Source organism: Orcinus orca, chromosome X (assembly GCF_937001465.1).
Source record: "Orcinus orca chromosome X, mOrcOrc1.1, whole genome shotgun sequence".
Classification (NCBI taxonomy): Eukaryota; Metazoa; Chordata; class Mammalia; order Artiodactyla; family Delphinidae; genus Orcinus; species Orcinus orca.
Window position 1 is genome coordinate 108,011,240 of NC_064580.1, and position 18,016 is coordinate 108,029,255.

The 18,016-nt window shown below is 39.5% G+C and overlaps 1 protein-coding gene across 1 annotated transcript in view; it reads right to left on the reverse strand.

Annotated features, from left to right (window-relative positions):
- LOC101276968 (teneurin-1) overlaps nt 1–17,031 on the reverse strand; it is a 350,419-nt gene extending 333,388 nt beyond the window's left edge. Inside the window, exons 1-2 of the mRNA XM_049704537.1 lie at nt 17,001–17,031; nt 16,084–16,324 (exon numbers count right to left, since the gene is read on the reverse strand). Coding sequence (XP_049560494.1) covers nt 16,084–16,324; nt 17,001–17,031 — 272 coding nt within the window. The remainder of the gene's footprint in view (nt 1–16,083; nt 16,325–17,000) is intronic.
- Between the last annotated feature and the right edge of the window lie 985 nt (nt 17,032–18,016).

Genomic DNA, 18,016 nt, shown 5'->3' on the forward strand with positions numbered 1-18,016 from the left:
ATCAAATTAGTATTTTCTATTAATGTACACGTTCCTGTATTAAAAGGATAAGGCCAACATATAAAAATTATTTACTTAGATTAGTAATCTTACCATTTTTTCATTCTCTTTGTATTTAAAGGTAATTTAGGTCCCGAGATATGGTGTGGAAGCTGTAATCCTTTCAAACTAGAAACAATCTGGAAAGCTACTGATGGGTGAGACTTTCAATCCTCTTATGATTTTATACATCTTCTCCATGAAGGCATAACAAAATGCCACCCCACAGTTTTCAAGAGTTCATTTCCCACCAGGGAACCATTTTAAATGGGAACAAACATGGAACCTAGGCAAAATTTATTAGCACACGTTTAAAATTAAACCAGACCCCAAATTTTCTAAGATTTAAGAGAATTTCATTCATTTTATAAAGAAATTCAATTATGCTTCCCTTTACAAAAGCTGAAAGTCCATTCCCAATTTTACTCACCAGAGCAACCTGCTGATTTTGTAGAATTGGTCTTCACTGGTTACTTGGCTTATTTATTTATTTCTCTTTTTAGAGGAGTGGATAGCGGGCAGAGTATCATATACCTTAATTACCTTTTTATTCACCCTCATTTTCCTCAGATATGTATTATCCTCGTTTGTTTTATGAGCCAGTTGACATGGTATACTTTTCTGTATCATTTCTTTTTATTGAATTGTAATCTATATTAGCAAAGACATTTTATTTTAAAGAGAGAGTGTTTCAAACTAAATACAAAGGAGTATAATAAGGACAGAACCTGAGAGTTTACCACTGAGCTCTTCAGGTTAAAAATCTAGATTATCATTCTCATGCAACTTTTAAAGGATGTTGATCAGCACTTGCTTTCATTAGCTTTCACTTCTCTGAAAGTCTTACTCATACATGTATAATAAAGGCAAGAATGTTTTTTATAATGCTATAAAATAACATAAGAAATGCCACTCAAATCAGTCCTCTAACCTATTCAGCATAACGTTTCTCTAAGGGAGAAACTGGCAAAGGGCACGGCTGTCCTCTGAAATATCAGCCTCAAAAATCAAAGATGTGGCCTGAGGCAGAAACTGTCCACTCCTGACCAACGTCCATGTTCTCCTTTTCTCTTGGGCACACAGATAGACTACATTTCCCAGTCACCATTTCCATTAGGTATGGTCATGTGACTAAGTTCTGGGTAGTGAAATGTGAAGGGTGAGAAAAAGTGGTGTTTGACACTTCCAGTCTTCAGCCCTAAAAAATTCCAACCCATGATTCTCAATGTCCTTTTGCATAAGAGAGCAGATTCAAATATGGAAGGAGTCTAGTCCATTCATTCCATGGAACATTATGACGTCAGAAAAAATATTAAGAATTTTTAACCATAAAAGCATATTAGATATGCTGACCTTTGTCTCTCTGCAAAGAGCCCTGGACAGAGCATCCCTATCCATGACTTTCCCAAACCCACTCCCCACTGCTCACGGTCATAGTTAATTGGACCAGAATTGGACATCCAACCTCAGAGACAATGATATTTTCTCTCCCTCCCTCTCTTGCCCTCTCTCTCTTCCTCTCTCTCTCTCTTCCTCTCTCTCTCTCCATCTTTCTCTCTCAGAAATCTAGACACAGAAACCTGTCAGCTAGGAAAGCCAAAATGCAAGGTCATTTTGAGCCAGAGCTGAAGTTGCAGCAGAACAGGGGAACAGATTAAAAAATCCCATTTAGAATGAAGCCTGAGAATAGAGCATGTGTGCAGAGAGAAGCACGCATGTGGCCCCAGAAAGAAACAGAACAATGGGGAGAGCTCTATCTCTCATTAGGCCTTGTTGTACTCACTGTCCTTTCCCTGTGAGACCATCCTGTATCATTTTTTAAAACCTCCTTTTTACTAGATTTGGTTTTTTAAAGCATTTCTGTTCCCGTTAACCAGATAATTTCTAAGGCAATAAGTGATTTTCCATGTTGGGAAACAAAACCCAGAATTCATATATACAGCACAACCACAACTACGTGCTGTCCCTTCCCACACAAAAACAACAACAATTCCAATTTCAAATCCCTATTCTGCAGAAATCTAACCCCAAAGAAAACGTATGGAAATCTTAATAGTAACTATCTTTGGGTAACAGAATTTGTAGATATATTTTTCTTTCTGATTTCCTGTGTTTTTCCTGTTTTTGAATGAAGGTCTGTTACTTTTATAAGAGCCTTCATAATCTGGCCTCTGCAGGCCTCTCTGGCTCACCTCAGCTATTGTCTCCCGTGCTCTCTAAGCTCTGAACATCCTATGTCATATACGGTTTCCCAAATATGCCATTTTTTTTCAGGCTTCTGTGTTCTCATGTAAGCTTTTTAGAAATATCAGAAGAGCTAAGAAACGCCCAAGAGTGGTGTAGATATAAAGATAAGAAAGAGAGAATAAAGTGTGAATATAGGAAGAATGAAGAGCGTAGGGGAAGAGAAAGGAATAGAATAAGAAAGGAGATTTTGTAGAGAGGCAGATGATGGATAGATGGATGATAGGTAGATAGATGTGGCTGTATATATGTACATGCAAGGGTAGGAGATCATTTGTTAGTTGCTTCAGGGGTCACTCTGGCCTCCCTTTTTATAGGCTGTCTAGCTATTAGTCAGCAATGATACACTGACTAAATGGATTTAGTTTAGTGGTTGTTTTAGTCCGCCTGGGCTGCTATAACAAAATACCATAGACTGGCTGGCTTATAACAAACAGAAATATGTTTCTCACAGTTTTGAAGGCTGGACGTCCAAGATCAGGGTGCTAGCATGGTAGGGTTCCGGTGAAGGCCCTCTTCTGGGTTGCAGACTGACAACTTATTGCTGTGTCCTCACGTGGCAGAAGGGGGTAGGGAGCAATCTGAGCTCTCTTTTATAAGAGCACTAATCCCATTAACAAGGGCTCTTCCCTCATGACCTAATCACCTCGAAAAACCCTACCTAATACCATCACCTTGGGCGTTAAGTTTTCAACATGTGAATTTTGGGGCGATACAAACATTGAATCTATAGCCGTGGTTTCCAACCCCAATTATGTTATAGACTGGAGAATTATCTAAACCCTCCAACAAAGGCTTAAGAAGAAAGGAATAGGAAGGGGGAAGGTGGGAAGGGAAAAAAGAAATTGCAAGAGTCTGAAGAGGGGTGAGTAAAGTGAGCAGGTAAGGAAACAATAGATTTTGTCTAGCCATTAATCTAAAAGGGTGTTTCTCAACTGGGGACAAATGGGCCCACATTTGGCAATGTCTGGGGACATTTTTAGTTGCCATGACTGAGGAGCAGGGACCCTGGCATCTAATGGGTAGAGGTCAGGGTTGCTGCTATACAGCCTATAATGCACAGGACAGCCTCCCACAGCAATGAATTATCCAGGCTGAAATATCAACAGGGGCAAGGTTGAGAAACCTTCGTTGAAAACTATTCCTCCGATTGGAACATGCAGTTTTGAAGTATTCCATGTCCCTATGGGAAGGAATCTGTCATTCTTTAAAGACTCTCAGAGAAAGATTTTCTTGCCTTTCTCCCCAAGCTCACAGCCGTTCCTCCCTTGAGACTATCTGCACTTGGGATTGTTCTATTATCCAAACAAATATCCTGAACCCTAGGACCAGAGAGCATATACAACTCACTCATAATTACCTCCAACATTTACGCTGCTGACCAAATAAGAAATCTTTATGAAATATGGAGAATAGAAAACATTTTCTACTTCCAATTTTTTTAAATTGCTTTTCAAACTGTACCCCTCATGAACCTGTCATGAGACATAAATCCAAAACCTGAACTACTGATTAAAACATACACAGTTGGGACTTCCCTGGTGGCGCAGTGGTTAAGAATCCGCCTGCCAATGCAGGGGACATGGGTTTGAGCCCTGGTCCGGGAAGATCCCACATGCTGCGGTGCAGCTAAGCCCATGTGCCACAAATACTGAGCCTGCATGCCACAACTACTGAAGCCTGCGCGCCTAGAGTCCGTGCTCTGCAACAAGAAGGGCAACCACAACGAGCAGCCCGCGCACCGCAGAAAAGAGTAGCCCCCGCTCGCTGCAACTAGAGAAAGCCTGTGCACAGCAACGAAGACCCAATGCAGCCAAAAAAAATAAATAAATTTTAAAAAAACAAACATGCACAATATATAATAATCACAGCAACTGAAATAGCATTAACTCCCCTCAGGTTAGGCCACCTAACAAACAGTCAAATTCAGCTTTGTGCCATGCTCTAAACTCAGTGATTATATTCCCACTTGAGCATAGAAGAATTTGTGGAAACCAGGTCTTCCTTCCACAGAAATATTCTCTCCCTGGTTCCCTGCTGAGCGGATTGAAGAACACAAAGGAGAAAGATTGGTTCATGTCAATTATTCAGGGACAACACAGAAAGATCAACAAGGTAAGACCAACTTCAAGAGTATAGTGATTTCATGTACTTCTTTGACCTCTAAACATACATCTCCATTGGGCAAATATATTATTAAACCTGAGCCTATTTTCTCTCTGCATTGTTGTCACTACACAGAAAAAAATTATCATGAATTTACACAATGCGATACAGTAGTGGCTGACTGGAACTTAAACCCAAAACAGACTGTATTTTTACCTTTGAATAAGAAACACAAAAATGAAGTTATATTTATATCACAATTAGACAGAGAATGACAATATGAAAGAAAATATTGAAACTACTGCTGCTTCACAATATGACCCAAGGCAAGATAAATTTCTGCATAAGGTGTTGCATGTTGAATCCTTTCTCTATGAAGGGTTTTGTTCTTAAATTCATTTATTCAACAAACTTTTACTGAATACCGATTATGTATCAGGCAAAACGGAATCATAGACTAGTCATGCATTGGCCTAAGACTGCCTTCTTGATTATACTTGCCTGTCATTATCGCTACCCTCTGACACACAGGGATATATAGTGTTTTCCTCATTTCCTCTTGGCTACTGGAAATCCTGAAAGGGATCATGATTTCTCAACTTAAATTTATCTGACTTGTTTGGGGACCTCACCTAGAATTAGTAATCTTGCAATTAATTAGCATCCAACTAACTGGAAAGCTCAGTAGAGTCAAGGAGCAAATGACAAGAAGGCAAAAGCCATAGAATAACAGTTAGTAAAGCCAGAAACGACTTCAAATATCATTTAGCTTTATTCTCTCACTGGACTGTTGAGTAAAATGAAGTTGGGAGAAAGAAAGACACGTTATTGGGGCTTCCCTCGTGGCGCAGTGGTTAAGAATCCGCCTGCCAATGCAGGGGACACGCGTTCGTGCCCTGGTCCAGGAAGGTCCCACATGCAGCGGAGCAACTAAGCCCGTGCACCACAACTACTGAGCCTGCGCTCTAGAGCCTGCGAGCCACAACTACTGAGCCCGCGAGCCACAACTATGGAGCCTGCATGCTGCAACTACCGAGCCCATGCCCTAGAGCCCGTGCTCCGCAACAAGAGAAGCTACCGCAATGAGAAGCCCACACACCACAATGAAGAGTAGCCCCCGCTCACCACAGCTAGAGAAAGCCCACGCAGCAATGAAGACCCAACGCAGCCAAAAATAAATAAATTAAATAAATAAATTTTAAAAAAAGGAGGAGACATTATCAAGGTCACACAACTATTTAGTGGCAGAATTGGACTTGGACTCATGATTTCTAACTCTAAATTCAGTGCTTTTTCAACTACTCACAAGAGGCCATCCAAAATTTACAAAGGATATCCCAGGACTGCTAGACATTTTGTCCTATCAATATCTTTTACATCTAGAGTGCTGTACAATAAAAAATCACGTTCAAAATGACAACCCTCACTTACTGTAAGATTTTCAATTATAAAAGTTTAAATTATGATCATTTGGATTAAAATGGAAAGTAGATTCACATTTAAGAATGATTTTCAACAAGAATGGTAATTTTTCAAAAGTTCTATTTAACCTTAAGCTAACCACCAAATCCAATTAACCAGAACCCCCAGTTTTCTGGGCATTTAGGCTCATCAAGATTTTAATATAAATAGAATAAAACCTAGATTATGTCTCCAGGCAGGGAAATTTAACTGAACTATAAATATTCACCAAAAGACAAAAAGGGATGACTTGGGGTTCTTTATATTCCAGAGGCAAATAGTTGCAGTACAAAGAATATTGGATTGGTTGCATGGAGACTTGCACTGTAGCTCCAAATCTTGTAAAAAACGGCCACGGGGAGAAGTGAGTAAAATTTCCCAAGACCCAGTTTCTTTATCTTTAAACTGGGCATGATTTCTATTATGTCTACCTCCCAGGGTTGTTAAGAGTTTAAAATGAGATAACGAGTGAAAGGACTTTGGACAGTAGATAATTATACATACATATTTATATATACACATATGCCTACATGTGTGTTCACACACACATGCACATATATACAATATATTATCTAAAATCGGAGTATTTTGAGTATTACAAATAAGGAAAAGTATTTAGCTACAAGCGTATCTACTAAAAAGCAGCCAACCATGGTGTTATAAAACTAAGTTAATGATACTATTCAGTATGGTAAGTGACAGATTTGAAAGATCTGACTGTCATAGACCAAAACCAACCAATTATTTTAGTTGAAAGGTTGAACGGTGGGGGAAATAGCAGATTGCAAATATTTTATTTGAAAAGAAAATCAATTTACTTAGGAGACTAATATAATGCCACAAAAGAAAAGAATCAATGATATCTTGATATTATTTTTATATCGTACTTGATATTTTGATAGTTCAATCGGAAATAGTCATAAGTTAGCATTTATGTCATCAATGAGGCCCTGGGCATACGTCACTATTGAGTACCTTCATCAACAACAGGGGACTGCCTAGAGTTTTGTATGTGCCAGGTGGAGACCAGAAGTCTGAATTATAATCTTGGGTTGGCCAATAACAGCTGCTTGCCCTTGGAAATGTGACTTATATTTGAAAGTCAACTTTAAATAAGCAGGGTATAATACCTCCCTCTAGTATGAGATTAGCAAAGACAAACTTTTTGCACCTAAGGGATGCATTATTCCCCAAAGGCAGTGTCATTATCAGTTGTATGCCCTTGTTGAGACTTGGCAACCCAGGATGCCTGTACCACTGTGGGATCATGCAGTTTTCCTCAGCATTATGTGATCATCTCTGCAAGTTTCCATATTCTTTACCATTAAGGAAACTTGATCTCTAACTTGGTCTGTAGGTTTCCTTCTGTCAATCACATCACCATCCTGGTGACTACTGTGTACCTCCTTATTAAATATAGTTCTCCCCTTTTCTTTTTCCTCCTTCCAATTTATAAGGACGTTTTACCCAGATTCAGCTTCTTCTCAATCTACTGTTCCATTTCAAAACAGTACTCTACCTTCTATTTCCATTTTCTCCCCTCTTACCAATTCTTCAAACCCATTGCAGCCTTGCTTCAATTTTACCACTGTACTGAAATTAGCTGCTTAAAAATCAAGAAGCCTGTAATGGACAGAATCAATGATGTTTTCTCATCCACATCCTATTTAATTCCTCTGAGACATTTGGAAATCATGATCACTATCTCCTTGAAATTTTCTTCTCCCTGGTTTTGTTCTATTCTATGATTACTCCTCAGTCATCTGTACTGGCTTTCTCTCCTTCATGGACTCCCAAAAAGGGTTTCCACGGTTTGGTTTACTGTCCTCTTCTTACACTAAACTCTCCTATAGGTTTTTCAGTATTTCTTCCATCATTCACAGAAATTCAGTTATTGTGTCTACCTATGAAATTCTTAGTTATCCACATCTATCATGAGCTGGCTTCATTACATACTAACTGGTGACCTTGTGGTACATTTTTCAACTTCTATAAACCTCAGTTTTAAAAACCGTAAGTTGGAATAAATGTGATAATGGCTTGGCACAATATTTGGCACACAGAAAGCATTCGGTAAGTGGGAGTAGAAAAACGTTTTTTCCTTTCCTGGGACACAGATCCATATTTGCAGCTATTTATTAGATATTGGACATTTCAAACTGGATGTCCCACATACATGTTTATAAAATAAAACTCACTGCTTCTACAAACTACTGTTTCTGATTTCAGAAATCTACCCCATCTGTAGTTCCTTGCTCACTTACTCTATCGGTCTATCCATATACCCTATAAAAATTTTGTTGAACTATATAAGCCAAGAACTAAGGAGTCAAAGTAAAAAAAGGGCATAGTTCTTCACTCACGTTGCAACGGGGAATAAAGACAAGTAACTGAAATATTTCGAGTGCAAATATACAATGGAATAAGGTCTTCACAGACACATGAACAGGGTGCTATGAGACCATAGATAAGGGGCAATTCTATGAAAGTTGCTGTGGGGAAGTGAAGGCAGGTAAAAGAAGACTTCTAAGAGGTATCTTCGTACCCTCTCCCCTGTCTCCCATATTACATCTAGCCAGGCCACAATTCCTACAGTATTATTAGTCTCAATATAATCAACATTTTAGGGTAAAAACTGTCTCCCCCACTAGAATGTAAACTCCATAAAGACAGAGATTTTGTCTATTTTGTTCTCTGATGTAGCCCCAGCAACTAGAACAATGGATGGTACGTGGTGGGCACTCAGTAAGTATTGGTCAAAGTTTGTTAAAACTCATCCATGCTAGAATTAATTCCTCATAGTGTTTATAATGAACCGTTTTTCATTAAAAATATTCACATTGTACACATTCTTATACCTTCAGATATTGTACCAAAAAAATTAACAGAATGGTGAAGCAGATGTTACTGTTTATTTGCTTATTCGTTCGCCAAAGGGGGCAATTGTTTTTGAGCTTTCCTGTTCTTTAAATGGAATACTCAGTACCACACTTTCACAATTCTTGCAGAGACATTTCAAAGACCTCAGGACTTAACCTGATCTTGTCTTTTGCTTTTAAAGCTACAAACATTTTTGTGTTGTGGAATTAATAAAAAACCAGCTAGATTTTCCCAAAGGGAGATGTTTAGTAGCATGTCTTTGACACACACACACACGCACACACCCCTCTGTAGAAAATAAGGAGAATAATTGACAGGAAAATCATTTTTTGCTACTTCAAATATATTTTATACTTTTAGTAAAATACAACAGACAAGTATCTATTAACTCGACATGGCAATGAAAATATTTATTATGATTAACTGGATAAATAACTTTGTAGTCAATGAAAAACTAGTTTGTCTCTGGATCAAAACCGGGTATTTTTGTTTAAACATACAACCCAGAATAGGGAAGTATATATGATGAGGGAGGGCAAAAAGGTTAGTACAGAGATTCCTCTAAATGTATTTTTTGTTTGCTATACTTATATATTTCACCGATCAACTCATTTTTTATAATTCCTTAAAAATATCTGTTTAGATTCACATTTAGATTGCTAAATAAATATTCTCCATATTAAAACCAGATTTCACCTCACCTATAAATTCCTCTTCTTTATAAAATGAAACACATTATGTTTGCCTATGGTTTTAATTTTCAATTGAAACTATAGTCAATTCAAAAGCATTTAAAAAAATAATATCACTACCAAAGTGACTAGAGACTGTATCAAGATAATCTCTAAAATATTGCTCTTCACTGTCCAAGAGCAATAGACTACTATAGATATATTTTTATTCTCAATATGTAAAATATATTTTAAAGGCTACAGAGTTCTCCTTCATGTAAATTTAACATATTCCACATCCATCATTTGGTGTAGGCTGAAAAGCTTGGTTGATTCCTGTTCATCTGTAGTAAACAGGATTTATAGGTCATAGATTAGTCCTACGAAGTCTTTTCTTGTCTTAAAAAGAATCTTTAAATCTGTGGCTGAAGATAGATTTTGCTAACCCCAGTGCTGTTAAAGGATTCAAGCATGCGATATTGTTGGATCTAAGCACTGAATATGTATATTCTGAGCTTGGAAAAAAATGATCACTGAATCTATTTTTCCACAGCAAACACCCTAAGGGAAAAAAGAAAACCTACTTATAAATGTTAGGTAGATTTTAGTAGTACTATAAAATAAAGATAACTACCACTAGAGACCTTACATTTATGGGTTAATATTTAAAGAGTATTATCCCATAGATATTTAAATCACTGCCATCACCACTAATGAATATTTCTTCCAAATGATTTTTATTTCCCCAAGATAGACACTAGCTGTATAAGTCTGGTAACAGGCATTGGTCATGTAGATTTCATTTCTCTTTCCATTCCTTGTCAACATCTCCTCCGCCAATGGCCCTGGCTCTTCTTTTGTAAAAATAACCCATTGGCTCCCGTTAACTGTCACATTGGCCTAAAGCCACCAAGGGCAGTTAGCCTCATAACAAGCTACAGCCATCTGTCAGAATATGCTAAAAATCAATGAAGATAGTTGCTACCCATTATTCTGGCCTGACTCCTCCACACAATTCTGATTTGTCATTGTGAGTTGAAGTGGTGATGTTAATATCAGATCCAAGTTCTCCCTAGTATTGAATATCACAGCAAAACCTTTAAGCAGGATTCATTTTGGTGAAGAGATCAGGGAGTCTACAATAAGCCACTTGGCTAGATGGAGGAAATAGATGCTCCAACACAGTTGCTCCAAAAGTGTTCTAAGAGTAAGTGTATTAAACATGAGTGGTTTCAGCTCCATAGACATCCACTAGACGTATCCTTTAACTAAAGGCCAACATCTGACAAGTTTTCAACCTCCACTGTTGACAACTCCACCTCCCAGAAGGTAGAGAAAATGATAAGGATATTTGTTTCTCTCACTGACTAAAAAAGAGAAACTGGTGAGTCGAAGGCAATAGAAACCTTCAGAGAAACCAACCATTTTAGCTTGGAGTTCATAAGTATTTTATGAAGCAAAATGCTAGACTTTAGGAAAGCAGTTCTCTAAAGTGAAGTAGGTATGATTCCACGCCCGGAGACACTCTAAAAAAGGGAGATGAATTAAGAGTCAGCTGGGGAGCTTTGCTGACTATTGAAACCAGTGTGCCTGTACTGGGTGCTCTCCATCCAGTTTTGATTTCTAAAGAACATGTACTGAAATAAAGGGATGAAAATCAAGGATAAATAAATAGAAGAGGGCGTGGTGAAAAAAAATGCCAAGAAGATTCATATCCAAAATGACCCTAAAGGTTGAAAAATACCTGCTAAAGATGACAGAACAGTTTTTTTTGTTTTTTTTTTGTGGTACACGGGCCTCTCACCGCCGCGGCCACTCCCGTTGCGGAGCACAGGCTCTGGACGCGCAGGCTCAGCGGCCATGGCTCACGGGCCCAGCCGCTCTGCGGCATGTGGGATCTTCCCGGACCGGGGCATGAACCCGTGTCCCCTGCATCGGCAGGCGGACTCTCAACCACTGAGCCACCAGGGAAGCCCGACAGAACAGTTTTTAAAAAATACGTTTAGAGCAAGAAGAGCAAGGATAGGATAGACATGCAACTCATGGAATAATATCGAATGACTGTATCTTTTTTGTGAAAAAGAATGATTCTAGACTTAAAAGGGTAGTCAATATCATAACCATAAATTGAAGCCTAAGATAGGCAAGGTGTCCCTAAGAAGGCACTCAACTGTTCTAAATGAATTAAAATTACATTGCAGAGTGGTGAGAGGTCTTGTGGATTGGATGGCCCAGTCACAGTTGCTAAAGTTTTGGGACTGTGGTATGGGTGACGTATGTCAGAAGACTGGAGACCTTAGTATTGGCTTTGGTTTTGAAAAGGGACAGAAAGCACATGGGGTCCTTAGATTAGGCAAGGGACATCATGTTGATTGAGTGCAAAATCCTAAAACAGGTTATTAAAAGGATGATTTGTTAATGCTTAAGAAAAAAGTAGTAACCGTCAGAAGGCAGCATAAATTCTCTAAGAACAAGTCATGTTAGACAAATCTCATTTCATTTCTATTTTTGATATCATTATTGGATTGGCAGATCAGTAAAAATGTAGGCACTCTATATGGATATCAGCAAGGCATTTGACAAGGTCTCTCATGATATGCCTGTGAACAAGATGGAGAAATGTAGGTTGTATGTTAGTAAAAGAATGCTGCCTGATGGATAAATGTCAACCTGCTGGGAGGTTTCCAGTGGCATGCCACCAAGCTCTGACCTTAATATTATCCTATATAACATTTTTATTAATGACTTACATAAAAATGAGGAAAACATACCTAACAAACTTACAGATGATACAGTTATGAGAGCAATAGAATGCAAATATTGGGATGGCCAAAAAGTTTGTTCGCGTTTGCAACATCTTTTGAAAAACCCGAACAAACTTTCTGGCCAACCCAATACTTTGGATGGCAGAATTAGAATTCAGCTACATATCCACAGGTTAACAAGATGAAATCAAATTAGGCCAAATCAAACCTCTAAACCTATTTACACCTACATCTTCCCAATCCCAAACACACAATTAAAATACCCACTAACTCTATAATTATAGAATAACTAAAATGTGGCTTAGCCTCAGAACTCGTTTAAAAGTTTTAAGAGTTTAGTTACTTAATGTTTTCGGTGTGTATCAGTAGTGTTATGTGTTCACCAAAAATGCTGATATTGGAGTAGACGGCATTAAGAGAAACTTTTAGTTAGAACCGGGGAGACATCTGATTGTTGGTCATAGCACAAATTCCTGAATGAGTCAGTCAAGTTGATTGTCTGCTGAGACTTCCATCTAAGGTACATCAGATCTGCTCCCAGCTCTTGCTCAGGGGCAGCCATAGGTGTCCATACTGTTGCTTTTTAAATCACATGATCTTTCTCTCCCCTTAGTCTCAGCTGACTGAGAGAATAACTGACAGGGCTTGCCAAGAAACTTAAACACTGCCTGGTACAGAAGGGATGACCTGGGCTAATCAAATTCACTCTCTTAAGGTTTTTTGTTTTGTTTTGTTTTTTTTCGGTACGCGGGCCTCTCACCGCCACGGCCTCTCCCGTTGCGGAGCACAGGCTCCGGACGCGCAGGCTCAGCGGCCATGGCTCACGGGCCCAGCCGCTCCGCGGTATGTGGGATCTTCCCGGACCGGGGCACGAACCCGCGCCCCCTGCATCGGGCAGGCGGACTCCCAACCACTGCGCCACCAGGGAAGCCCCTCTCTTAGGTTTTTAAACCTAGAACTAGCAGGAGAATTAGGCAGGTAGCAATGGAGCAGGCGGTGAAGGGATAAAGTAAGAGGTGCTGGGAAGTATACTTGGAGTCACGTAGTGCAATGAAAACCTGACATTGCTATGAGAAGGTAGAAACTACGTGGTAGACAAAAGAAATATTAAGCTGACAATAAGCTATTGGGCAAAGAAAAAGACAGAGAGTGGCAAAACTGCAGAGAATTGCTGAGTCATATCGGTGCCAGAGATCTATAGGCCTTATCCTTCCTTGTGGGTTGACCAGTATTTCCTGGGTTCCCAGGGAGAGATAACAGTCTTAAAAAGATGTTCTCAATTATTTGAGGCAATCTGAATGACCTCTGCTCGCTTCAACCAAAGAGCCTAATAACCTATACCTGCATTTAACCTTGGCTGTGACACTTCAAGAGCAGTCTGGACAGACTGAAGTATGTTCTAAGGGAAGAGACCTTAGATGGAGGATTGAGGATTGATCCTCAATCAATGGAGGATGGAGGATTTGAAACCAGTTAATGTGAAGAGCAAGTGAAGGAACTGAGGAAACATTTAGTAGAGAAGTATCAGCAACAGTGAAGGGCTGTCAGGTGTGAGAGGGTTTTTATTTATTTTGTGAGACCCTAGAACTAGACCTGGGAGGAATGGGTAGAGTTAAGAGGTGGGAGATTTTGGTTCAATAAGACTCTTCCGGTAGTTGTCTGAGATGAAATGGAATGCCTTAGGAATGAGTCCATTCCTTATTTTGGAGATATTTAGGCAGAAGCAGGTAACCACTTAGTAGGCAGAGCAAGATTACCTTTAAATTCTATAATGCTTTATGATGTATGAGGCACATTCTGTTACACTAGCTTGATCTTCTTAACAATCTGTTGAGACAGGCATTTTTATTTATTTATTTATTTTTTAAATCGAAGTATAGCTGGCTTACATATCCATTGTTTTATTTATTTATTTTTTGGCCACGCTGTGCAGCAGGCGGATCTTAGTTTCCCAACCAGGGATCGAACCTGTGCCCCCTGCATTGGGAGCGTGGAGTCTTAACCACTGGACTGCCAGGGAAGTCCCGAGACAGGCAATTTTATATTCATGTTTACAGATGAGGGAGCTGAGGCTCAGAGCGGTGTGTCACACAGCTCATAATTAAGTGCCAGGGTACTCACAGAGTTACCTTCTATTGACTACATGTGAAATGAACACTGTAAAGGATAAATTTGGAAAATCCTTGCTGATCAAGCTGATAGGGTTTCTAGGTTTTTTAAAATTCAACTTTGTGACGTTGAATATATTTTCAAATGTACTAAAAAGGTACTCTCTCTCTGCTCAGTCTCACATGAAAACTTATGTTCTTCTCTGCGTCTTATGAAACTGAGACCAATTAATACATTCCTTGCATAGATACAGAAGGTCCGTGGGTGCAGTTTGTACAAACATGCCTAGATGTACATTTCAAATAAGAATAGTTTTCTCTTCCCATTTGCCTCAGCCCATTCCCCACCCTCCTTCCAGATTTCCTGTTATTTGGCTTCTTAGATGAAAGAAGTGTGTTTGCTTATCAAGATTGCTAGTTATCCAGATTGGCCCACTGCTTTCTTAGCTATCACTAGGCCCTGCAAAGGAATTAAAAGAAGAGTGAGTAAATCAGCACTGTCAGTGAAAACTCCTTGAAGATATACACTGCTCTCTGCTTCTCTCACTTCATTCACTTCCCTGCCTTTCAATTTAAAAATCAAAAAAAAAGGAACGATACACAAACCTTATCACTAGCACAGTGATAATTCAGTTATCTTCACCGTAGGTGCTGACCGCTATTTTACCTCTTGGGAAAGATTAGAAATATCAGTTTATGAAGCTATTTAATCTAGTTAGTGAGGGATGATATAGAGTTTCCTGGATTTGGGCCATAGTGCCATCAGTTTGTTGGTGGTGACATATTTCTGATGCTATGGTTGGCATTTAAGTTAATATGCTGCTAAAGAAAAATAGTCTTATAATGTGAGTTTATTAGTCTTCCCCTTTCCATTCCAATTCTCAGATTATTGGGATAGAAGTTGATCAGAGTTGACACCAGACATTGCTTATGAAGTGATATATTATACCCACAGTGTTTACACACAAATGTGTTTAGAAAAAGCTTTGGTGGTAGATCTAAAGACGACATATAGAAGGGGAAGTCCTTCAGTTTAACAAGATAACAGAATACTATGTTTTATTAGTTAATGTTTTTCTACTTTAATAGAAAGTTGTAATTTTTGACTTGAGAGAGTAACTAGAAATGATGAATAATTTCTCAATTAATCGCATCTAGTGCTAAAGTCTATTATGATCAAGGCACATAGAACTGTGGAGGAGTAGAACTTTAATCACCTGACAAAGACTTGAGGAGGAATCTGGAAACCTAATATATGAAGCAACAGAAAAACAGAGGCAAACTTTTTGCTCAAAAGATCAAACTTCATCCTAAAGGCAGAATCAAGTTTTTGAAATTACACATGGACTTCCGATGGAGCAAATCGTTTTTAAAAATGTTTGAAGGCAACTTACTTTGTCAAAGAATCTTAAAATAAATAAAATGTAAACTATCGCTGTTCCTCCAATTGTGTCTGGATTTTCCTGTAATATCGCAGCATCTGAAAACAAGGGACAAAAGTCTTTTCCTTCGAGGATACAATGACAGTTTGGGTAACTGCTTGGTTTCCTATGTTTTTTGTGGGTGTCCACCATAGGGGTGTTGATGCATCTGTGGTTTCCTCTTTACACGGGCGTCTGTTTTGGTCTGTGGCTGTGCCTGGATCTAGATTGTGTGCCTGTGGAGGGGTCTGCCTTTTTGCCCAGGCATCTGGGTGTGTATCTGTGTGAGTCTTTGTGCGTCTCTGCAGATGTCTATGCGTTTCTGTACTCAGTGGAATCATCCTGTGCCAATATTTAAGTTCAGTGGGATCAATAATAGCTCAAGTACCTGGTCTCCAACGGAATGTTGCTATTCAAGACCCAGCTGTTATGCAGATGAACTGAATCCTGTGTACTGGTTGGGGGAGCTGGAGCGGCTGGGCTGGGCTGGCTGCGGGTAGTCATTGATCTCCTCTGGAGAGAGTCAGCGGCAGGGGGCGGCTTCCTGGCGCAGGTGCAGGCGTGCGGAGGCGGTGGCGGCGGCGGGAGGGGTCTGAAGGTGAACTGGTTGTGTGAGCTGCTCTGCATGTCTAAAGAGGAGAGAAGGAGAAAAACACAAAATAGACACAGACTCTCTCACTTGGCAGGCAAGAAAACAGCACGGCAGACTTATCAGGATTTCAGAATAATATAACCTGTGGGGTGGGGGGAGAGTCTGAAGTTCAGTCTACTTGTAAAAATGTCACTTAACTTACAAAAACACGTGCAGCACGCTTATGAAATGTAAAACATTCACAGTCGCATTTACATGTAAATTCTTCAGGGCTATAGCAGCTCAAAAGTAAATGAGGCCGCCTCACACAATTTGTCATCGTTTCTGCTACTGAACAAATAAATCATCAACAAGACACTGAATTACAGAACAGAAGTGAGCCGATTTCCATCGGTTGCAAAAGTCTCACTTCGGAAAACACCAGTGAAAGGGACAAATTTGTTGCAAGGAAGATCATTCCACACTTCAAATAAAAGTATAAGGCCACCTTCTAGCTTTCCTCAGGAAAGGATGCTACTAGCCTGCCTACATTGGAGCAAATCCATACGTCGGAAAAACAGCTCACGAGTGTGTAACTGAACTGTGTGAGACTAATCTCTCCGCCAGCCCCCCAACTCAGAGTGCTACTTATAAAAGGGAGGCTAGAAGGAGTTTGTTCAGGTTGTTACACATATTTCCATGGCCATGCAAAGCACAGTCCACACTCCACCCACCTTTGCCACACCCTTCTAGAAGCTCTACCATATTAGCTGCAGCTTAGGCAGCAGATAGACTGTTCTTTCTGTCTGTTTGCAGAGGGGGCAGCCTGGGACAGCGGTCCTCAGACTTCTGTTGTTGTTATTGTTTGGTATTTTTCCTCCGTTTTCCTGGCAGGCACACGTACACACAGTAAGTTAGAATTTGGCCCATGAGAAATACCCCAATTAAACCTCTTTGAAAAGAAATCACTACTGTAGTTGATAACCACCTCTCTTTCACGGGAGAAACATAGCAGATGTCAAGTGATTTCTTGTAACACCAGCACATTCCAGATGAACTTTGTAGACAGCATGGCTTTGTCCCACCTCCCAAATGACAGAGTTGAAAAGCAGAAAAATGCCACAGACTTTCGATGCCCAGCAAAGGGCTCAGCTGGTTTGTGCTGAGACTCACTTTGCAGTGGCTGATCATAGAAAAAAAAAAAAAAATCACTCTTTTCAACCCTTCCACCTCAAACTTGAATTTTGAAGACACAGGCATCATTTTCGTATTTTAAAACGATACTAGTGCCCCAAGAGCATGACAAATTCTTGGCTGTGTTTTCTAGTACAGGTGGCTCTCCCTTTAAATAAGCTTGCTATATGAAGAACGCAACTGTACAAAAGATAAGGAGTGGTGATCATTCATTTTATACAAAAAATTCCTATAGAAAGTCAGCTACCCTTGTATATTTAAAAGGAACTAAAATGCTTCATGAATTTTCTAAATCACCCCCATTACTCCAGGCCCAGCCCAAATCCCATATCCACTAAAAATATCATCACAAGTACTTAACATCTAGTTAATTTTTTTAAACCTCTGGGCTCATACTCATAACCTTAACCAGAAGCATGCTTTCCATCCTTGGGGCTCAAAGAAGCATTGAATGCTGGAACCCAAAACACCCGGGGAGACTCTAACTTTGTAGATGAGAAAACTGATGCCCAGAGAATTGCTTGTCCAGACACTTGGCAAGTTAGTGGCATGGCCA